The sequence below is a fragment of the Trifolium pratense genome, linkage group LG5, assembly GCF_020283565.1.
Source record: "Trifolium pratense cultivar HEN17-A07 linkage group LG5, ARS_RC_1.1, whole genome shotgun sequence".
In the NCBI taxonomy this organism is placed as follows: domain Eukaryota; kingdom Viridiplantae; phylum Streptophyta; class Magnoliopsida; order Fabales; family Fabaceae; genus Trifolium; species Trifolium pratense.
In genome coordinates this window covers 45,149,862-45,172,785 of record NC_060063.1, presented here as the reverse complement: position 1 = coordinate 45,172,785, position 22,924 = coordinate 45,149,862, and the positions used below count along the sequence as shown (strand labels likewise).

General features: G+C 31.8%; 4 protein-coding genes, 1 long non-coding RNA gene and 1 other non-coding gene across 12 annotated transcripts; 4 read left to right on the top strand and 2 right to left on the bottom strand.

The window, feature by feature from the left end:
* Window positions 1-165: 165 nt before the first annotated feature.
* On the bottom strand, window positions 166-1,231 carry LOC123886763 (LOB domain-containing protein 22-like). The gene is made up of 2 exons (XM_045936055.1): window positions 456-1,231; window positions 166-307 (listed from the first exon to the last, which is right to left on the bottom strand). The coding sequence occupies exons 1-2, from the start codon at window positions 1,229-1,231 to the stop codon at window positions 166-168; spliced, it is 918 nt and encodes a 305-aa protein (XP_045792011.1).
* A 5,740-nt stretch (window positions 1,232-6,971) lies between these two features.
* On the bottom strand, window positions 6,972-11,672 carry LOC123883034 (mediator of RNA polymerase II transcription subunit 9). 2 transcript variants are annotated; one of them, XM_045931724.1, is made up of 6 exons: window positions 10,224-11,672; window positions 10,064-10,126; window positions 9,548-9,628; window positions 7,822-7,880; window positions 7,661-7,745; window positions 6,972-7,219 (listed from the first exon to the last, which is right to left on the bottom strand). In XM_045931724.1, the coding sequence occupies exons 1-5, from the start codon at window positions 10,500-10,502 to the stop codon at window positions 7,688-7,690; spliced, it is 540 nt and encodes a 179-aa protein (XP_045787680.1). In that variant the 5' UTR covers window positions 10,503-11,672; the 3' UTR covers window positions 6,972-7,219; window positions 7,661-7,687. The 2 variants fall into 2 exon arrangements, with proteins under 2 accessions (XP_045787680.1, XP_045787681.1); XM_045931725.1 differs by having other exon boundaries at window positions 6,972-7,210.
* A 1,598-nt stretch (window positions 11,673-13,270) lies between these two features.
* On the top strand, window positions 13,271-16,107 carry LOC123883036. Its single transcript, XR_006800102.1, has 2 exons — window positions 13,271-13,482; window positions 15,569-16,107. It is a non-coding gene; the product is annotated as an uncharacterized LOC123883036 (long non-coding RNA).
* A 1,007-nt stretch (window positions 16,108-17,114) lies between these two features.
* On the top strand, window positions 17,115-20,068 carry LOC123883032 (probable protein phosphatase 2C 52). 6 transcript variants are annotated; one of them, XM_045931719.1, is made up of 7 exons: window positions 17,387-17,873; window positions 18,044-18,077; window positions 18,521-18,607; window positions 18,818-18,874; window positions 18,913-18,973; window positions 19,065-19,288; window positions 19,509-20,068. In XM_045931719.1, the coding sequence occupies exons 4-7, from the start codon at window positions 18,833-18,835 to the stop codon at window positions 19,980-19,982; spliced, it is 801 nt and encodes a 266-aa protein (XP_045787675.1). In that variant the 5' UTR covers window positions 17,387-17,873; window positions 18,044-18,077; window positions 18,521-18,607; window positions 18,818-18,832; the 3' UTR covers window positions 19,983-20,068. The 6 variants fall into 6 exon arrangements, with proteins under 6 accessions (XP_045787679.1, XP_045787675.1, XP_045787674.1 ...); XM_045931718.1 differs by having other exon boundaries at window positions 18,364-18,607; XM_045931723.1 differs by having other exon boundaries at window positions 17,115-17,873; window positions 18,364-18,607; window positions 18,818-18,973.
* Window positions 20,069-20,206: 138 nt separating this feature from the next.
* Window positions 20,207-20,950, top strand: LOC123883035 (putative cell wall protein). Its single transcript, XM_045931726.1, has one exon. It carries the CDS (start codon window positions 20,506-20,508, stop codon window positions 20,866-20,868), a length of 363 nt encoding a protein of 120 aa, XP_045787682.1. The 5' UTR covers window positions 20,207-20,505; the 3' UTR covers window positions 20,869-20,950.
* Window positions 20,951-21,384: 434 nt separating this feature from the next.
* Window positions 21,385-21,487, top strand: LOC123887757. The gene has a single exon (XR_006801757.1). It is a non-coding gene; the product is annotated as a U6 spliceosomal RNA (small nuclear RNA).
* The last annotated feature ends 1,437 nt before the right edge of the window (window positions 21,488-22,924 follow it).

The window sequence follows — 22,924 nt, the reverse complement described above, 5'->3', positions numbered from 1 at the left end:
TTGATAAATAAGCCAAACATGTTTATTCAATCTATCAATAAAAATTGCTCAAGAGAAGCAAATACATAAACCTAATCTATTCATTTTAACCTCAAAATATCCTGGCTAATGACAACAAAAAGATGTCAAAACATCTTCAATCTATACTAATTAACACCTGGATCATCAACTAGTACAATTTGTTAGAGTAAACAATGTTGCTGCTCCTTTTAGATCATGATCTTGTTCTTGAGCTTGTGTTTCTTGAATGTAGCCACCCTCTGCTTTAATTAATCCATCATCTATCTTAAACAAAACTGATTCATCACTGCAAATATCATGAAGACAAAAACTTGATCATAATTTATTATAATTAATCTCCTTCGACAACTAATTTATGTTGGTAATGCAATGCAACTTTTTCTGATAAATGTTGTAAACAAGTTCTTAAAAAAAATAAAATAAAAGAAACAAACCTGTGGTGAAGTATTTCTCCGGAGTCGAATCCTAATTCATTTCTTTCGTCACAAGGTATATCAAGAGTAGGCTTATGATCATATTCATCACTAGCATTACTACTTTGTCCATGCAATGACAAAGATGATAAAGAAATAGAATTTTGCATAGCCCCCCAATTATTAATATGTTGTTGCAAAGGAGTAGTACTATTAATACTACTACTATTACTTTCATGCATCATAAGGTATTGTTCTTGTTCATGTTCTTGTAATGGTGTAACCACTTGTTGTTGAACATTGTAATGATAATGAGCCGGCGCGGTAGCCGGAACAACAGATCCAGATGGATTATAAAAACCTAACAATGAATCTGAATTCATAATAACTTGATCACCATAATTAACCACTTGTGGTTGTTGTTGATGAGGTTGTGCTCGATAAACCGCGAGTTGTTGAAGAACAAGATCAAGTTCTATTTTACAATATTCAATTTGAGCTTGAAGATCTTGAATATATTTATAACAACCGCCGACAGGATCATTGGCCCGCATATCAGATTGATAAATGATTGTTCTCATGGCTTGATCTTTTAGAGGAGGATCAAGATATTTAATGATTTTGTTAATATTACTAACACCAAATAATTTGTGTGCATTAAGGAATTGTCTTTGACGATCATGAGGAAAATAAGGTGCTAATATGCAATCAGGAGCACATTTCCTACGTTGGTATTTACATGCAGCACAAGCTTGAGTTGTGTTGTTGTTGTTTTTGTTGATGTTAATGTTGTTCATGGTTTTTTTGGAACAGAAAAAAAAGGAGGAATTGGTGCGTTTCCGGAGGGGAAGGTGGTTGTTAGGAAGGAGATTAATTTTCTCTTCCCTTAATTTCTCTGTTTTAGTTTTGTTAATTTCAAGGATGAAAAGATGAGATGGAGAGAAATGGAAGGAGAGACAAAGACATATATATTGATACATATAGAGATATAAGACAAATTAAACAAAATACATTCTTAATTCTTTTAACGGATTTAACTAACTTTGTCAATATCTATTTTTGGAATGTGGAGGTTAGAGTAAGTGTTACTAATATTAATTAATGTTGCGATGGCTAGAGTTAGAGTAAGGTATGTTTGATCTGACTTTTTTTTTCTTCTTTTATTTAGAACTTATGTAAATAATTTATGCAATTTTTATATATTATTATAAGTTTGTCAAGGTAGTTTATGATAAAATAACTTATAAAATTACAATTTTTACTAGTGTGAACTTATAAAATAACATCCTTAAAACTTATAAAATAACATAAAACATAATTTATATTGCATAAGCTATTTGCATAAGCTCAAAAAAAACTAGGTCAAACGGACCCTAAGTATTACTAATATTAATTAAAGAAAATTAAAAAAAATATTGATTACAACTATTTTTAGTTTAGGGACCTATTTAAATATTCTTAAATAGTCAGACAGCCTAGAGATTAATTAAACCAAAAATCAGTTTTGAATGTGATATAAATCTACTATATTGTCGAGGTGCTTGTTCTTTCGTCGTATAGTCTAAACAGAATCATCACCCTCATAGCTTCATAAATTTATCATGTTGGTTTTTCTGCTGAACTTTCTTATTTTGCAGTTTGATTTGTTGGCTTGACTTCCAATTCAATACACTGAGGGGTCGTTTGGTGCACAGGATAAGAGACAGGATATGATAATTGTATCATATCATGTCGCAATCCAGTGTGTGATGATACAGCAGAATATGATAAGTTAATCCTGAAGCTTATCATATCATGTCTCTCTAGTTATAATTTTTATCCTGAATTTGAGCTGGGTTACCAGCAGGATAGGATAAGAAGAAAAAAAAATACTGATTTATTTTATAAAATATATTTTAAAATACATAAAATAAAATTAATAAAATATAAATAATAAAATAATTAATTTTTAAATATATATGTGATTTTCTCACAGGGATAATTTTGTAATTTATATATTCTAAAAAATCAAAATTTTACTAAAATTACAATATTTTAAAGTAAAATGATTATTAAAAAATTGACAAATAGGGATATTAATTTAAATTTTATAAAAAATTAAATATAATTCTTTTGCAATAGTAGTTTTATTATTTACGTATGAGATATATCATATATTTATTTGGCTTATCTAACATGTATATATTATTGAGTTATTTATTTGACCATGATTCATGTAAAAAATTAAACTTGATTATTTTCTCATGATTTTTATTTTAAATTATATAAAGTTATTTGATTACTTATTTATATTTTTTATTTATAAAATTCAAAGTATTACAAAATAATTTTTAAAAAATAATAATTGTTTTACAAGAGTAATTTTGTCAATTAAATATGTTATATATCTTATCATATTATTATGAGCAAGTATGTATTAAAAACAAAATATAATAGTTATCATGTTTGTTATCCTGTGTGCACCAAACATAGGATATGATAACTGAATATAACTGTTATCCTACTGTTATCCTATCCTATCCTTATCCTGTTTTATATCCTATCCTGTTACTATGCTATCATGCGCACCAAACGGGCCCTGAGAAGAAAAAATTAGAGGCAGCAAAGCAGAGTTCATAGAAAATCAAAATCTACGAAAAAAAGATACGTATGAAATTCCCAATTTGCTCTTTTTTCATTTTTTTGACACATAATTAATTCAGGGTTATTTTATGTCTTTATTAAAAAAAAGTTAGTAGAAAAATGCTAAAACATTTCTAAGTAATATTCGAACCCTAAACCGTTTAGTTACACTTCTTATTGCATTAACCACTAAGCCATATAGATTAATTTATTATATTATTGGAACCAACATATAATTAATATGACTTAAATGTCCAATTGTAACCACAAAACTCCAATTTTTTGTATGTAACCCAAATTCAAATTACTTCACTTTATACAAATTCAATTTGATGAAACACTTATAAAAAAAAGAGGGAGTAATATTTTTTGTCATCAATACATTGACCATTCTTTTGGAATAGATTGACCATCAATATCATCAGCAAAATCTATATTTATACTTATATATTAATACGAAAATCTATTATTTTTTGTGACTCTCACGAAACTTGTGTTTTTACTAATATATTATGTTATCTATTTTTTAAATAAATTTACGGATTATATTCATATTAATACGGGAACCTTTTTTTGTTATATCTACGGGCATTATATTTTTATTCATATATTAATATAGTTGTTTATTTTTTTTATTTATAATTTTACGTGTTATACTCAAATATTTATACGGGGACATAATCTTTTGTGTGAATTTTGCGGACCTTTGTTTTTCCTCTTATTAATAAGGTTTCCTGATCTTTAATAATTTATGCAGGTCCTAAATTTATACTCAGATATTAATGCGAGAACCTATTTTTTTCTGATTTCTACGAGATTTATATTTTTAGTCATATGTTAATAAAGTTGTCATTCTTTCATGATTTTTACATTATATATATTTATGATCATATATTAATACAAAATCTAATCTTTTGTGTGATTTATGCGGGGTCTATGATCATATATTAATACAAAATCTAATCTTTTATCCTTTTTTCTGTGAATGAAGAATTTGTCCAATTAATATGGTTATATTGAATTATAACGGGCGATTCCTCAATGATTGGATTATTCTTACTGATTGTTGAAATTTTTTCGCTTTCACTCAATTTATCTATTTTTTTGAACCCAAATAGAAGACTTTCGATGTTCCAGTTTTCTATTTCATTTAACATGGTTTGAAACCTTTTTTTTCTTTCATTAAAAACTTTAAGAACTAGAAAAAAATGATTTTTCAAATATTTTTTCAATTGTTTTTTAATTTTTTTTAAAAAAGACCCTAAAAATGGGATTGGAACATGATAATCAAGGTACGATTCGGTTAATGTCCCATAAGCTCTTATTAATGAAGTTTTCAATTTTTTACTATTTTTTTTAGACCTATATTTATAATCATATATTAATACGAGAACCTAATCTTTTGTGTGATTTATGGGGACCTATTTGTTTTTTTTGGTACATGGGGACCTATGCGTTTTACTCATATTAATATGTTTTCCCGTCTTTTATAACATTTGTGGACCTATATTTATACTCGTATATTACGGGACTTATACTTTTAATCTATGTTGCCCGGGTGCGGGTACGGTACCGGTATCCGATATGGGTACCGGTACGAGGTACGTCATTTTTTGAAAAACTAAGGTACGGGTACGTCCTTAATTTTTTTTTAAAATATAATTATATATATTAAATAATAGAATTATATCGTTAAAACAAATAATTAAACATAAAAATATCACATCACACTTTAAAAGTAATTTAAATTGTTCGAAACATCAAAATATGAAATTTAAAAGCAATTAGCTCAAAAAGAGTTAATGATTTCCCTCTTCATCATCACTAAAAAGAGCGACCTCAAGTTACGTTCACCGCGAGAAAGACTTGCAATTTCAAGAATATCAACTATATATTAAATAAATTTCATGCATCTCTACGAATATCCCACATTTTTGTTGCACTTTCATTATAAGTATTACTATTTCTCTTTCTCGAGAGAAGACGAAGATTGCTATGAATAAAAACTAGATAGTTGATACTTTGTTATTGTTTTTTAGTAGTAGTTACTACTTTTATATTATAAACAAATAAAAAACTTAAATCTTCCTATAAAAAATACTAATAAAAGAAAAAAAGGAGAAGAAAAAAAAAGTGTTTTTTTTGGATTGGTGTACCACGCGCGTAAACTAGGTACGACGTCGGTGCGTACCTGGGGAGTACCATACGCGTACCGGTACCCGGTACGTACCCGGTACCGATACTCTCTCCAAAATGGAGTACCCGTGCAACATTGCTTTTAATTATATATTAATTAAGTTGTTTGTAACAAAAATAAAATAAAAATTAAGTTGTCTATTTTTTTTTACAATTTTACAGGTTATACTCACATTTATACAATGACCTAATTATTTTGATGATTGTTATGAAACCTATATTTTCACTAACATATTAATACGATTGCCTATTTTTTAATAATTTGTACGTGACTATATTTATACTCATATATTAATACATGGACATAAGTTTTTTTGGTGATTTTTACAAGACCTATGTTTTTACTAATATATTAATAAGGTAACCTATTTTTTTCATAATTTCTACATTATCTACATTTATATTTCTATATTAATACGAAGACCTAAGGTTTTTTGTTGATGGTTTTACCATTGTTCTTTTTCTATTTTGTTTACCAAATATTATATCCATTTTAGAGGAGCCTACCAAATATTATATCCCTTCTATTTTGTTTACCAAATAATTTATTTTTTTGTTGTTTTAGTCAAATCGAAATCAATTAAATCATTATTTTAGTCGTAAAAATAAGAATGATCACTAACATATACATTTAAGCAACAATATATATATTGTCGTTGATATTTTAAATATTTTTTAAAAACTGGTTTACGAAAATGGTCCATATCCCCAACTTGGAAGTTCACAAGGCACGACGACTATAATGTCAAATCTACTTATTACTACACTATGGAGAACTTGGTGGACAAAAGAGAATTAAGAAGAGTGGAAGAGAGTTGGATGAAGATTTGGTAATTAAAATGTGCATATTGTCAAGGTAATTTTGAGAATGATTGGCATCTATTTTTTTGTTGTAGTAAGACAAGAGATTTGCAATGGCACTTTGGTGTATTTGAAAGAGAAGGAATCAAAAGGTATGGAAAGACGTCGAAATTCGACCACCAGTATCATTTCAATTGGTGCAAGATGTTATGCACAATTGGCTGGTTGTGAGAAAGCTAGCCCCAACAGCTGAACTAAAACCGCATCCTGACAATGGTAACATCTGAAGAACAGCATGCTGACATGCTTGGACACAGTGGTAATAGCGCTACAATGACCCGTGAGAATCATCAGTGGCCTGTTCCGGCTCTACGCATGTTTAAATGCAATGTTGTTGCATCAATTTTTAGAGAATACAATTGTGATGGTGCAGGCATGTGTGTCGAAGATGATAATGCAATTTTATCCGGGCTCATACATTATGGAGATTTGGAAGCCCTCTACCGCATGAAGCAGAGGCGTGGGGTTTGAAGATAGCGATTATTTAGCTACAAAACTTGGGTTACTCTAATGTTGTTATAAAACTAGATTGCAAGCTAATGGTAGATAGCATTAGCAGTAAACCCAATGTACAATCCAAATTTGGAGCGATTATGCACGCTTGTAAAGCTTCGTTGTTACTATTATCAAACTTTAGGATAAGTTTTATTAGGTGACAAGCCAACAATGTTGCTCACTTGTTAGCTAGAGCATCATTATCTTTTGCTGGTCGCCATCCTGTATTAAAACTGAGTTGATGAATGAAATTAGTTAAATTTTTTTGTCATACTCGGCCTAAAGGATCTCATAATTTTGATTCATTTCCGCTACACAAGAATATTTTCACTCAATCTAAATGGAAAATTTACTCCATATTTAAAGCACAAAGGGTAACCATTTTTACATCATATATATCATCAGTTAATGTTATGTTACATTCTTTAAATTACCAAATTTCACTCTTCCCGTAATTTCTTGCTTCTCGAGAGTCCAGAACATCTAAGAGCCAATACATGATAAATAACTAGTTGAATATCTACCAAATTACTGAACAAAAATAGTCGAAAGAGATTCTCTCAGAACTAGGAAGATTAAAGTGTATATATCTTCAGCAAGATCTGCAACAACTATGATCAAAACCAGGTCAGAAAAGATGCAAGTTCAACCAACAATGAAAACTGAATAAAACTCATCGAAAAGTAATTTCCATATTAGTTATAGAAGTAGTGGACTCTCATTCTATACCGGTAGGATCTGCATATTTTGTGGTTTTAAATTGAACGACTAAAGCAGAACTTGGTAATGGAAAATTTGAAGGCCATAAAGAACACTAAAATTCCTTTAAACCTAATTACCCTTTAACATATGCCGATAATAATAGAAAATACCTCGAGACATGACTAAGTATTATAACCAAGCACTAAGCATTTTTTTTAATTGAATAACTATTAGCATTCCATTTCATCATTTTTAAGGTGAAACACAAGTAACCCACCACTTCCAGTAAAACATGGAATCTACAATCTATTTAAGTATTTACAAATAAAATCTCATTTAATATTTATTACCCGTCTGAAAAGAATGAAAGAAGGCTCTTATGGCTCTGATCGGACAAGCTCCTCTACAGATTTTGTGTAATTGACAACTAAATCTCTGAAATAGAATAAAACATGTATTTAGAATTTATGAACTTAACCGAACAAAGATACCTAATACAATTTGTACATACCTTCGCTGATTCAGCAATTGCTCGCTTTCCTCTAGCTTCTTCTTCTGTCCCTCAACAGTCTGCAATAAGCATCCAAAAAGCCCTCAAGTTAGGCCAAAAATCCCAGCTTCAAACTACTAGCTAGACATAACTTTTTAACGTTTCGATCACAAATTCACAATTACAGCAAGACATCTGACAGCAGACACATCATTCTTCTTTTTAATAACATCAATTAGTATTGTTAATCATGTACAAGGCATATGATATGATTAAGAAAAATGAAAATGGTTTAAGAAATCAGAAATGGAAAAACATTATTAAGAAATTAAGCTTTTAAGATGAATCATACATTGAATAGTTTGATTTTCAATTAAAAAGTTCTAAATCTTGATTCTTTAACAAATGCCTTAGGGTACCGGTTGTTAGAAGGAACTAAATAAAACAAATCCAAAACCTGAAACCTAAGTCCTAACTATCTATGTCACCAGAACTAAGCAGTATAAAAAAATGTCCATTTAGAGGCAAAACTAAAGTAGAGATACTAGAGAAGCAACACACACGCGCGCGCGCGCGCACACACACACATTTGTGTGTGTGGATTGTATAGTAGCAAAGCAAAATGAAAGAAAGTAAAGAAGAGAGATATATGACGGAAATGTTAAAGCTATGTAGCATTGACACTTGAAATTAAAGGTGTGTCCAGTGCAAGATTGTCAGCATCATGAGTTTGCTGTAAATCGAAAGAAGATAGTAAGATCACAAACCTAAAATTGCAACCAAAATCGATGGATTCTACTCAATTAATTTTGTAGAATCGGAAGGGGAAAGTAAGATCGCAAAATTGAAAATCGCAACCAAAATCGAAGGATTCTACTCATAATTTTAAGGCTTAACTACACATTTGGTCCCTTACGTTTATTTTAGGTTTCAATTTGGTCCCTTAGGTTTAAAAAGTATCAATTTGGTCCCTTACGTTTATTTTGGGTTTCAAGTTAGTCCTTTCCGTCAATTTTGTCACTAACACCATTTGAACAGTACACGTGTCAGTGTGTCCAAGTGCCACGTGTCAGTCCACATGTGCAAATTGACTGCCACATGTGACAAAATTGACGAAAAGGACTAACTTAAAACCCAAAATAAACGTAAGGGACCAAATTGATACTTTTTAAACGTAAGGGACCAAATTGAAACTTAAAATAAACGTAAGGGACCAAATGTGTAGTTAAGCCTAATATTAAATATGCATTATAAAGTGCAACTACTCAACGTTTGAAATCTTAAAACAAACATAAAACAACCAAGTCTCAAAGTTTTGCCATTTATTTTAATAAACCGGGTCGAAAACCTTAAACCAGGTCATCTTCTACCCTATCAAAAAATTACAAAAAAAAATTAAAAAAATACAAGAATCAGTAGAATCCATACAGAATCGCACGATTTTATTGGGTATTTGCAATTATGTGAGATTTTACTGGGATTTTGCATTGATTTAGGATTCTACCCAAGATTCAAATCATTTAGGGTGAGCAAAGTGACAAAATCGTGGGATTTCATGATTCTACTCGATTTTGATAAATAACAATGGTCCAGTGTCCTATATTAGTTGCACTCAATTTAATTATTCCATTTTTTTCAAAATTATTATCGGTGTTAACGTGTAAGTGAGTGTTTTATAGGTTTCCCAAAATCATTATCGTGTTTACGTGTCAGTGTTTCATAGGGTATAAGTAAGAGAAGGAGTTACCATGGCTTTGGTGCTAATAGAAGCAGAGATTGAGTTCAACAATTGCTGACACTTATCAAAATGGTTGCTCAATTCAGCAATCTTCAACAAACAAAATCAAACACAAATAACATAACTAAATATCAGTCTAAAAATAAATAAACCTAAAGCTAAACTTACAATGAAGGAGAAAATTTGGAGTAAACCACCAAATATGTCTCCGACTTAATAAGACACACTCAAATAGGTCTCTAATTTTATGAATATTTCAAAAAAGTCCCTGACACTGTTAAATTTTATTCATACTCCGTAGTCCGTATTAGTCCTTCAAATAATATGCTACGGACTAAATTGCGAATAAATGGTAAATGGATAAACTTAATGACCAAACTGATAATAAGGATCAATGTGACAATTTAATAGAGCAGAGACCCTTTTTGAAATATTTAAAAAGTCAGGTACCTATTTGAAATTAGCTTAACTATGTGGTAGTTTACTAAAAAAATAAGATAAAACAGAACAGTGAAACATTCATACCAATGCATCTGATTGCTGATCCGGGTTTCCATGTTCAACAACTTCAGCTAAATTCTCCACCAACTAAATCCACAAAAACCAATTTTCCCATAATTAAAATCATAAAAAAAAAAAAGAGTAAAATAAAAATTAGGGTTTTGAAAGGGGTTTGTTTACATACATTTAAAAGATGGAAATGAGAAGCGAGTGATTGGTGAAGATTCTGCTGCTGTTGCTGTTGCTGTTGCTGAGGTTGCTGTTGTTGTTGTTGTTGCTGTTGTAGAATAAGCTGTTGTTGTTGTTGATAAAGTTGCTGCTGTTGTTGGAATTGAGATTGTTGTTGAAGAAATTGTTGTTGTTGAAGATAAAGGTCTTGATTGGATTGAGATTGGATTTGGGAATTGGAATTTGGGGTTGGGATCATTGTCCATGTTCCTCCTGGAGAAGAGTAATGATCCATTGTTTTTTTTTTACTAATCTTGAAGCCAAGTTCAATTTGATTCTAGGAGACAGCTCTGGAAATGTTATTTTTCATTTTTCTATTTTTAAATGATGAAAATGACATGTTAATTCCACGACATCAAATTTTAGTTAGTATTTGTCAAATCATCAACTACTTAACTTGTCAGTCAAAAATTTTGGTATTTTGGTATTTTGCAGGGACTAAAATCAATTTTTTTTTTCATGGTTAAAATCAAAATAAGGCACGATCGCAGGGATTATTTTTATATTTAAGCCATTTATAAACTATAGTTTCCACCTAAAACAAATGAGTCAACTAGTGGTACACCCCACTAATCAAATACTCCCTCCGTCCCAAAAAGGATGACCTATTTGCTCATTTCACACATATTAAGAAAAGTGTAGGAGTGAATGAGAGATAATATTAGTTTTACCAAATTACCCTTGTTATATTTAATTTTTATACTAAAATCCAATTTTAAAAAGGAATGATTGTTTTTCTTGTTAAAATAAAGCATTGATAAAAAGCTGTCTTTTTGCTGCTGAAAAGTAACTTTAGCAGGATTATCTACAACCAATACAAAAAGCTACTATCACGTATTACTACTCCAACCAATTGAATTTAATGAGGATATAGAATGGAGAGTACATAGAGTAGTGGAAAGATTTTGCAAAGCAAAGAACAAGCTGAACGGTTGTTGTATTTTACCAAAATGCCAAATTTTAATTTTCTTTTGGTAAACTGCCATTTTCCTTGTGCCAAATTTTCATTGTCAATTTAAATTTCCCACCAAATTAATTCTATATAAACATGATCAGTAATGGTAACACACTAATTCAAAACAAAGTTAGAAAATGTCTATGAGAGAAATAGATTTAAATGAAAATATTATCAATTCTAATGAAGGCAATCAAGAAAGACAAGAATATTATATACCAGATTTGAATGCTAATATAGAAGAGTTAGATGTTGGTTTCATTCAAAGTCCATCCACTTCAATACTTCAATGTTCTTCATCAAGAGGTTGTTTACCTTTTGACTTAAATGATGAGCCAGTCATGGAAGATGATGAACAAGTAGGAGACATAATGCAACAATCAAATTCAAATAACAGTGAGTATCCATCAGATTCACGTTCTTCATCACAATCTTTTGACTTCAATGATGATGAGCTAGAAGACATAATGTATCCATCAGATTCACATTTGGGTATGTATAAAAATAATTCTATGGTATTACTACACACTTATTTTTGGAATGTGTTTATTGATTCAATTAATTTACTTCATTTTTGCAGAAGAAGATAGTGTCGATGATGTTACAAGTTCACAAGTAACACAGGCACCAACAAGAAAGAAAAGTTTGTGTAATGAGGATAGAATGGCGATATATAATACTCTTTTGGGTAAGAGTGTTGAAGGAAGACTTATAAGAGGGGCCATTGATATGGTTAAATCACAATTTTCAGTTTCAAGATCCACTATTCAGCGTATTTGGAAACAAGGAAGAAATTCTGGTGTCTATGTTGATGTTTCCCACAAACTAACTAAAAATGTTGGTCGTAAGAGAATTCAAGTTGATTTTAATCGACTTCGTGATATTCCTATGCGTAAAAGGACGTCTATTAGATCAACTTCTAGTGCAATGAATATGAGTAAGAGCACTTTGCATAGGTATCTAAAGATGGGGGTTTTACGAAAGCATTCAAATGCCGTGAAGCCTTTTTTAAGGGAAGAGAACAAAAAAACTCGATTGCAATTTTGTATATCAATGCTTGATGCTAGTTCGCTGCCTCATGATCCAACTTTTTTAGGGATGTATAACATCATTCATATAGATGAGAAATGGTTTCAAATGACAAAGAAGTCCCAGAATTATTATTTGCTACCAGATGAAGAAGATCCATTACGCACTTGTAAAAGTAAAAATTTTATTGGAAAAGTTATGTTCTTAGCCGCTACAGCCCGTCCAAGGTTTGATGCAGAGAAACGTGTACTATTTGCATGGATAGCAACAATTGTGATCTCAAAGGCACTTTTCTGTCCAATAATGATTACAAAAAGTAGATTCTCCAAAAGCATTTATAAGGGGTAAAAATGGAAAAATAATATAAAAAGTTGAAATGGCTCAAGTATTATGGGACAAATTTTTTTTGCAAATGGGTCATCCTTTTTGGGACGGAGGGAGTAGCCAAAGTCGGGATCCAGATTCCAACGTCATTTATTAATCACATCAACCTTAAAACAGACAACAATCAATATTCCGCAACAAGATTCTTACGCCACCTCCAACCCCCCTTTGCCATCCAACCTAATAATCTTCTCATCTCAGCAACCGACACATCCTTAAAAATAGAACAACCTATCAAATCTAGATATAATTCTTGAATTTAATTTATATACACCTTTTTTAACGTGTGAAATCTCCTATTCCGTTTTTTCATTCGCTACTTTTTGTAATTGTTGAAATTGGTGGAAATGGTCCCTAACTATTTAGCGTGGTTCTTCTCTAAAGGAATTCTCAGACCCTGTCAATGTAAATTTATTTTACACATGTTGATACATCATATATTGTGTTTATAAATATATAACGTGACACATTTATTAAATAATGTGACAATACATCGTTAGTTGCATGTGTAAAACTCTTAATTTACACATTTAATTTATTAAATAATGTGCATAGAAATTAAACTCTTAATTTTTCTCATGGCTACAAAAAAAAAAAACTTAATTTTTCCTTTGTAAATTTTTTTATTTTATTCAAAAAAGAAACACTGAGGTGTATAGAAACGACGTTGTTGTTGTTGTCGTTTTAGACACAGACATCACCTCCTAATTTCTAGGTCCGAGGTATAAGGAAACACTGAGGTTTAGATTCGTTGCGTCTTTCATTTCACTCCTCACGTAAATATCATCATCATTTTCTAAAGGGTTTCTTCATTTTTCAGGTATCATCATCTTTCCAACAATTCCAGGTTTGACTATTTTTCAATTTCATCCTTTTTTTTTATTTTATTTTCTCTCTCGAGCTTTATCTTGCTGCATCATATATACTCTTTTACATTCCATCAAAATTATCTGTTCAATTCTGAAGAATTTTATTAAGATTATGAATTGGGGCAAAATTATGTTTTTTAGGGTTTATTTAGTTGGGTTGATTGTGAATTTATGATATTAAAAGTTATTAATTATGAAAAGTGATCAAAATGAGGACTTTTTACTACTCATGCTTCAACTTGCTTGCTTCATGTTAAATGAGTTTGAGAAAAAGGGGTTTTTTATGCAATGTTATGCTTTTTAGAGGCAATTAGGCAAACCTTGCAGGGAAAGGATTTCTGAAATTCTAATAGTATAATGAGAATGTTAAGAGTCTCGCATCGGATGTCAGATGACCTGGGCAATCCTCATCTTATAAGCCGGTTTTGTAGGTTTGAGTTAGGTGAAACTTTCGATTCTAAGAGAGAACGAGATGTCTTGATTAGTTGTCTGTGTAGTTCAATAATGGCTATAGTAGCAGAATTTGAACAAATCGCTATTTTTACGCAATAGGCTATTTAGTAGTACTAAGTGTTGTCAAATAGAGGTCGGTTATAGCACTATTGTGTAGAGGAATTTGAACAAGCCACTATATTCTGCGACCTTTGATTGACGACAGAGGAAGAAATAGGACAAACGAAAAAAAAAGGAGAAAGGTTTCTGTGATGATTGATGGGGAATATTAATATTGGAATTGTTGACAAATATATTTCTTGTGTTGACGCTGTTTTGGCGTATTGGTATGTGATCTTTCAGTATAAGAATAAGAGATAAAAGTTACGAGTCCACTGAGAGTCAAAGTTGCATTGGATGATAGTTGTTATGAGAAACTGATTCTGATATTACCTTCAACACCAAATTGCTTGAGTTTGGATGCATTTATCATCATTTGAACATAATAACAAACACCGCGTGATCTGTGCATATCATTGGTATTTTACTATTCATATTTAAAGTTATAGTTTGAAGTTTGAACTATTTTTTCAATGGTTCTAGTTTGAACTATTTTCCCCCCTTTTCTCTGTCTTACGGTTCTTAGAGGGCATCATTTAAAAGGGCTTTGGATCTTCTTTGATAGGTGTTTTTTGCTTTATAGGGTCTGCTTAGTTACATATTTCTCCAATTTATGATAGAGCTAATTGCCTATGCACATGATCTTCAAAGTTTTGGCGTTTGTAAGGATTTAAATGGAAAAAAATCATATTTATTCCTTAAGTCTCAATAACAGAGAAAATCAACATCAGTCTCTCAGTTCCAACTTTAAACCCAGCTTATAGAGGCTTCTCTAGTATGAATGAAGTATATGCTAATCTTGTAGTTGAACTCGGACGATGAGAATGAATAGAACAAAACAACAACAATAAGCCTTATTCCACTAGACAGGATCTTAATATATGCATTGATATCTATCATCATAAACCAAAATTTCAATAAAACTATATATCAGAGTGGATCTAATATGTTTTAATTATGGCATCATTTCTGAGTATTGTGTTAAGACCATCAGCTTCTGAAAGTGATTATTCTTCCTTGAGGTTTTATTTTAGGCATGGTATTCCATTCGTCAGATCTTTACGCAAAAGCTTAATGGAAGCAAGTTTAAATGTTAGACAACAATACATTCTATCAGAAAGTGGAATTTGATAATTCTCTTTTTTAGACTGCATATATATCTTCATGCATATCTTTTTCCATTTATGTATTATTTATGCATATAATTTTTGTCCCTGGAATTTGTTTTATGGCTGTTTGTAAATTGTAATACCAAAATACTGTTAAAAATGGAATTATCTCTGCCCTACTATATTGCCAAGATGCAATGAGCATGATGAAGTGCTATCTTTTCCAAGCATTAAATAGTAAATCATGAATGTTCACAATTAGTCTATTTGCGTTCATTTAGGTTGTTGATGTTGCTTAGTTGATGAGAACCATGTCCCTGTAGCATGTCACATGATCATCCTGTGTTGTTTTTTATGAATTTATTCGGTTTTAAAATATATCAGTTTGACTTGCATTTTGCAGGTTATCCCTTATTAGTTATGGCAGTAAAACCGACAGTTGCATTTAGAGCCATCCTTGTTGGAGGCATAGCGGCATTTGCTAAAATAGCAGGTGCAATGAAGGCAGCAGGTGGTGTAAAGATGGGTGCGGCTGCAGCTGCCATGACAGCAGCAGCAACTGCAGCTATTACTGGTTCAAAACAAGAGCAAACCGATGCTTCTCAACAGCCTTCAAAATAAATATATTTTCGAAAGTTTATGTAGCATAGTTCAATATTCACTATTCGGTTAGTTGAGCCGAAAGATAAGAGACCGTATGCGATGGTAATGTATTAACCACTTCAAGCCTTTGTTGTAAGATTTCATTAGATATGTAAAGTTCCTGAAGTTTTAGATGAAGCTATGGATTTTTGAGACAAAGCTAAACTCCAACTGAGTAATTTTGAATTAGATTTTCAAAATCTATTTTTGCCAAGACAATCCAACTGAGTTTGGCTTGTTGGAGAAAAATTGCATCATCAATAAGGCAAGATCCATTTATTGGACTGTATTATTTTTCAACTTCCTTGCTTCAATTTTTCTTATGTATTTTCAGGTGACAAATTATTTAGAAGTGTGTTTTTGAACAACACAATCAATATTGACTCTGGCAAAAAAATGAGTAAAATTGATAAGCTAGCTTATAGTGAATAACTAGTAAGCTAGTTTATAGTAGATACGTTAACTGATTGAATTTGTAATGTTTGATAAATTAACAGTTGAAGTAGCTTATACTCCCTTCGTCTTTGATCTTTGGTCTTTTTAACATTTTAGTTTTGTGCCAAAACTTTGACTCTCTTAGAAAATTAAGACACAATTAATGATGTTTTTCCTTTTGTACACAAGCAAAAACATGCATGAAATGACAAGTTTCTTATTAGTGGATTTGTGTCTGCCTCATTAATGAATGAACAATAACACAAGCTGTTGTTGGCTATTTTTCCACTATTTTAGTTTTGGTTTAGTTTGAATGATCGTTAGCTGCCCCATGTAAATAGGTGGGGCTTAGACCTCTCAGCTGCGAGAAGCACTCAAAATGGCTCAAGAAGGTGGGAAATAGCTAAGGAAAAAGTACCCAGTGTATTAATGTAATTTTTAAATTTTATTTTATAATAATATAATATTTCAGTTGAGGTTTGATTAAAATAATTAGGGATCAGCTTTTTGCCTAACATATGAATATGGGGGGTGGGAAAAGAAGTTTCCAATTTTTTTAGACTCCAATCCGTTGGGCACTGATTTTGTTAACAAACCCATTAGAATATTGTAACAGAAGCTTACGATGTTTTCTCTTTTCATCTCCCGTGAATCTTTTATACCCTCAATATTCTAATTTTGTCATTGCAGAAAAATTCAGTTCGTAGAAACCAAATTTTTACTAGTGCAAATTCAGAGTAAATTTTAGTTTTTAGAAACCGAAATTTGTTTTCAAGGCAAAAAAAAACTTCGGTTTCTACGAACCGAAATTTTTTCGAGGGCAAAATTGGAAATTCAGGGGAATAAAAAATTCACGGGGATGGGGAGAGAAAACATCGAAGCTCACGGCATTGATTTTGATATTTTATGAAGTACGTAAATAAACTTTTTATCTTTGCAAAATTTGATTTTAATTCCTATAAGTACTTTTTTTCCAATAAGAAATATAACTTGTGTGCTTCTTCTGTAAAAGAACTTGTGTGCTTTTTGTCTCTCTTTGTTTTTGGGTACTGTGTGCTTTTTAGTCTCTATAACAAAGGCCAAAACACATTTTTTGCTAACTTTATTGACTATAGTAAAATTTAATATGAATTAAAATTATTGACTATCAATAAACCTTACAGTCCGAGACGCCCAAAGTGACACTGTAGATCGCAAAATTTGGGTTTTCTGCTCCTGTTCACCATTCCAAATCCCCTTCCATGTCGATTCCCTTTTTGCCTTTGCGTCCGCCAGGCTTTTGCTCGGCTCCTTTTCACCTTTTGGTCCGGCAGGCTTTTTCGTCTTCCTTTTCCATTTCCTTTGTCGTCGTTCGTCCTCGTTTTGGCTATATATGTGGGTTGGTTTCTGGTGGTTTTCTCATCATCTCACTCTCTCCTCTTTTTGTTTCTTCCTGTATTCGTTTTTGCTATGCAATCGGTGATGGCTTTTAGGTCTGGGTTTGATTGTTTGTCCGATGTTGTTCCTGGGAGAACTGCTTGGGGGTTCAAGATCCGGATTTCTAAGCTTTTGGAGGTTCAAGATCCAGATTTCTAAGCTTTGGGAGGTTGTTTTATTCTACTTCGGTTGAAATGGTTCTTGTTGATACTAAGGTTTGTTTCATTTGGTTTTAGATTTATTTTGATGTTTTGCTTTTTATTTGGAATTGGATTTGTTATTTTGAGTTTGTTTTTGTGTTTTGTGGATTTGTTTTGATGTTTTGTTTTTTGACTGTGCTCATTTTTATCGCTCATATTTCTTCATGTTTGCCCTGTTTTTGCAGAGGAGTTTATGTCCGACCTATTTGTGCATACAAGGTGAGTTTTGTTTTATTCTACTTCGGTTGAAATGGTTCTTGTTGATACTAAGGTTTGTTTCATTTGGTTTTAGATTTATTTTGATGTTTTGCTTTTTATTTGGAATTGGATTTGTTATTTTGAGTTTGTTTTTGTGTTTTGTGGATTTGTTTTGATGTTTTGTTTTTTGATTGTGTTTGGGTTTGTTTTGTTTTGAGCTTGTTCTTGTTTTTCCATTGGATTTGGTGTATGGATTTTTGGTTTTCTTGGTGTCTTTTGTGGTTGTGATTTGATTTTGTTGATATAGGGCTACAAGGTTCAAGCTACAGTTCGAAGACAGATGCTGTATTTATTTCAGCAGAAGTTGGATGAAGGATTTTGCTACATCTTGTCTTTCTTTACTGTTGCTCCAACACCAGTGACATATAATTTTTTTAATCTGATTTTTGTGTTGTTTTGTTTAGGGTAAAATGACCAACTACCATGTTTTTTGATCTGCTGGTAAGAATGAACAAGTGCTGGTTGTGGCATATGAAACTGCAGAATATCAGGTTAGTAAATTTTTCATCTTCCTTAATCTTCAATGTTTAAAGGAACATATAATTTTTATTATTTATTTGTTTTTAGGGTTTAGGGTAATGATAATATATACTGTATTGTATCATTGGTTGCTTCTATTAATCAAGCTCAAGATTTAGAGAGTACAAATTGGTCCAGTTTACAAGATTATCCTTGAACCGTTAATTTCTTCGCTTTTTCAGGGTTCAAATTTGTTCATGGGAAATATTGGTGATTCAAGAGCAATCATGGGATCTAAGGATAGCAATGACTTATAGGAGAAGCAGAAAGAATTAAGGATAGCAATGACTCGATGGTGGCGATTCAGCTGACCGTTGATTTGAAACCTGATTTGCCAAGTAAGTCTAATGAAATCATCATTGACCCCTTCTGTTCATGTTTTTTAGCTTGTTGTTAACTTTTCAAATTTTGATGTGAATACTCTTATAGGAGAAGCAGAAAGAATTAAGAAGTGCAAAGGTAGGGTATTTGCATTGGAAGATGAACCAGAAGTTCCTAGGGTGTGGTTACCTTATGATGATGCACCAGGATTAGCAATGGCTAGAGCATTCGGAGATTTTTGCTTGAAGGAGTATGGTGTCATTTCTATACCTGAATTTACGCACCGGCTTCTCACAGACAAAGACCAGTTCATTGTTCTTGCCTCGGACGGGGTAAGAAATTTCAATTTCACATCTACTGTTTATTTGATTGTTCAGTTTGTTTGTTTTTTCTATTTCAGAAATTGTTTAAATAATTAAGTCATGTTGTGAACAGTGAAATAAGACATGTAATTAGCAGAGGCAAATTTTTAGATCTGTAATGAACAATGACACTTTTTAGAAGTTTAATGTTACGTCTCAAACCTTGTATCATCTTTTGGTGTTTGTGCAGATCTGGGATGTTTTGAGCAATGAAGAGGTGGTGGAGATAGTATCATCAGCACCGAATCGATCATCAGCAGCGAGGGTTATAGTGGAATCTGCCGCACGAGAGTGGAAACATAAATATCCGACTTCAAAAATGGACGACTGTGCTGTTTTGTGCCTATTTTTGGATGGGAAAATCAACTCAGAAGAATCTGATTGTGATGAACAATGCTATTCTTCCGCAACCATCCAGAATAACAACGATTTGAGTAATCCAGTTGAGTTGGACGAAGGTCAAAAGTCCGAGCCATCTTTGCGAAGGAACTACACTGTTAGATCCTCAGAAGAAATTGAGAAATGTGTAGGAGGAGAATCTGTTGATGTTGAAGATGGAACATCAACAGCTGAAGATCAAAACTGGTTAGCTCTAGAAGGTGTCACCCGAGTAAACTCACTGGTACAACTTCCTAGATTTTCTGAAGAAAAGCCTAACTCTTGAAATCTGTTTATTCAGTTCGAACTCTTTGTTGTAATGCCTATATCAACACAATGAATTCAAGAAGGATTATTTTTTTATTTGGTTAATTACTTGTAGTAAACGACGATTAATTAGTGTCAACGAAACAATAAATATGTCTGCCGACCGACATTAAGAATGAAGCTAGAAGCAATTCATAGTTTTCTTCAGATAGTTAAACATGACTGAGCCATGTGAAAGCTTCATTTAGTGGCCGCTATAACTATTGGTAACATTCTTCCACAGATAGCATGTAATAAAAGTGAGGCCAAAATGACACTTACCATTTAAAGAATGCAGTGTACTGCAATTCACTGAGTCACAAAATATCAACCAACAAATGAGAGGTTCAATGCCATGTTAGTTCCATTGTGCAAGACACAATTAACTCACCGTAAATTTTGACACCAAATACAACAGAACAAGGAACTATATAATACTCGGCCACTCTCTTATAGTTTCAAACACAAAAACCTATTTCAATATTCAAAAGACCTGTGATAAAATGGCTTACAAAGCTTCCTTTTTCCTTGCACTAATTCTCATTAACAATATGCTGCTTAACACTACTTGCCAAGCACACAATATTATTCCGAAAAACTCAAACACCGATGATAAGAAAGAGCCTCAGTGGTTTTTCCATTTTGATGGGATTCCAGGCTTCGGGCGAATGTTGCCACCTTGGTTTGGTTATACACCTCAAACTCCACCAAATGGCGCCGGCGCAGAATCAGGACCAGGATTAGCACCAGCTGGTGGAAGCTATGTTCCAGGTGGTGACGACACCTTTGTGCCAAATCCTGGTGTCGAGGTTCCAAATCCTGGCAGTGGTGGCGCAGTTCCACTTCCAGCAACAGTTCATCCTTGAATTTGCTCAATTATGAACCATCATACATTATTCATACAATGAGAAGCATTGCTACGAGATAATTGTTTACCCGAAACAATTATGAAACCAAACACACATTACTATTTCTGTAACAAATACAGTATAGAAAATCATATGGTACATGACTGACTTTTAAAGCCTAAACACTAATAAATCCACTGAGCTTTTTCTTCAAGTCATCAATGTCATCGGCGTAGTACATATAGCCCAAGGTTTTTCCTCAAAAGATGCTAACTTCTGTAATGTATCTTTTACTTGGAGATTGAGTTGCTCTTTACGCAACTCCAGTTGCTGCTCATCTTCTTTAATTCTATAGAGTGAGGGATATGAACAAAATTTGGTTTAATCTGAAATGAAAATCACATCAGCTCAATGAGATAGTAGATGCATCTTGCATACACCCAAATGTTTGAGAAGTGTTCGTTCGCTTGTCCCACATCGACCACATTTACGCCTAATTCGGTGTTTATATAGAAGCAGAGAACGGTAGTGTTTGTCCCCTTGGGGACATCCGATAAAATTGGAACGATACAGAGAAGATTAGCATGGCCCCTGCGCAATGATGACACACACAAATCGAGAAATGGTCAAAATTGTATAGTTAAATTGTTGTCCTGATTTGGTTAAAGCTACATACAAAATTTTATTCTATAATTATTATGTACAGTTTCATTTTAGTTTAGTCTTCTCTTCTGTCTATTAAATTGGTTTACTATATAGTTTTCAACTGAATTTTCTGATAGTTAAATTGGTAACATATTTTTGGAACCCTAATTTATAGCCTCCAATGATTTGGTTAATTAATAAATAATATGAGTTTAGCTATTATTCTTATGGTATTGCCTCTGTTGGGAAATTTTTCTGTGTATTTAATTTAGGTATTCATTGTTAGTTAGGAATGTCATTCATTATATAGGCAATGTTTTGTGTTGGTTAAGATTATGGTATACTTGCTCCAATGTTGATTTATTGTTGTAACTATTTGCTGGTAGTTTCAGTTGGTAATTGTATCAACCCTGTACTGTACGTACTATTTTGCTAAAGATCTAATATATTTATTGAACAGGTGTGTGTTGCTAACATAATTTATTTATTATGTAAATACTGTGTTGGATCACCGTGTTCCCCGTTTTGCGGATTTGGATTTTTGTTTACTCAAATGAAATGGTTAACACTTAACATGTTAAGTAGCATTCGAGTCTACACATGTTAAGGAATTTGAACAGTTGTTGTGGTAAATTGCATCAATTCCAAAGGCATATATAATAACGGGCTACATGTGTCCCATATGGGCTAGCCCGTATTTTAAACTGAATATTATGATCGGGCTAAAAGCCATAATAAAGAATCGGGCTAATATTTTAAGGTTCAAACTCTATATATATTCGGGTTTGGCAAGACAACCAAACAAGTTAGTCTATTTTAACAGCTCTACATTAAAAAACAAAAATTGTGTATTTTTTTAATAAGAAATTGTGTATTTTCTTTATTATAGTTGCAAAACAAATTATAGTCAATAATTATTAAAAAATATTGTGTATTTTCTTTACTACGTGTCTCTTAAATATGATTAGTCAATAAGGATGAAAATTTGACCCATCCACAGTGGGCACCCGGAAAAAATACCCGCAACGGGTAGAGTAAAACCCACATTTGGATACAGGCATTGGTATGAGTAATTACCCATAAAAATGAGCAGGTATGGGTGCGAGTATGTATATCAATTTATTTTATATCCCACCACATACCCACGTACCCACATAATATATATCTATTTATTTTATTTATATTATTATATAATAATATATGTATATCAATTTTAAAAAATAAAACTCTATTAAACCTTATACATTTTTAATAAAAATGTTTATTTATAAGATAATGCAAACTCAATGTGAATATATCAACAAATATATGAATTTTAGCATGAGGTTGGTAATGATTTTGTTTATAATTTTCATTAGTCGACATTAAAATCTCTTAATTTTTTTTAATTCTCTTAAAATTATGTGATATTTTATAATTGATCGATAAG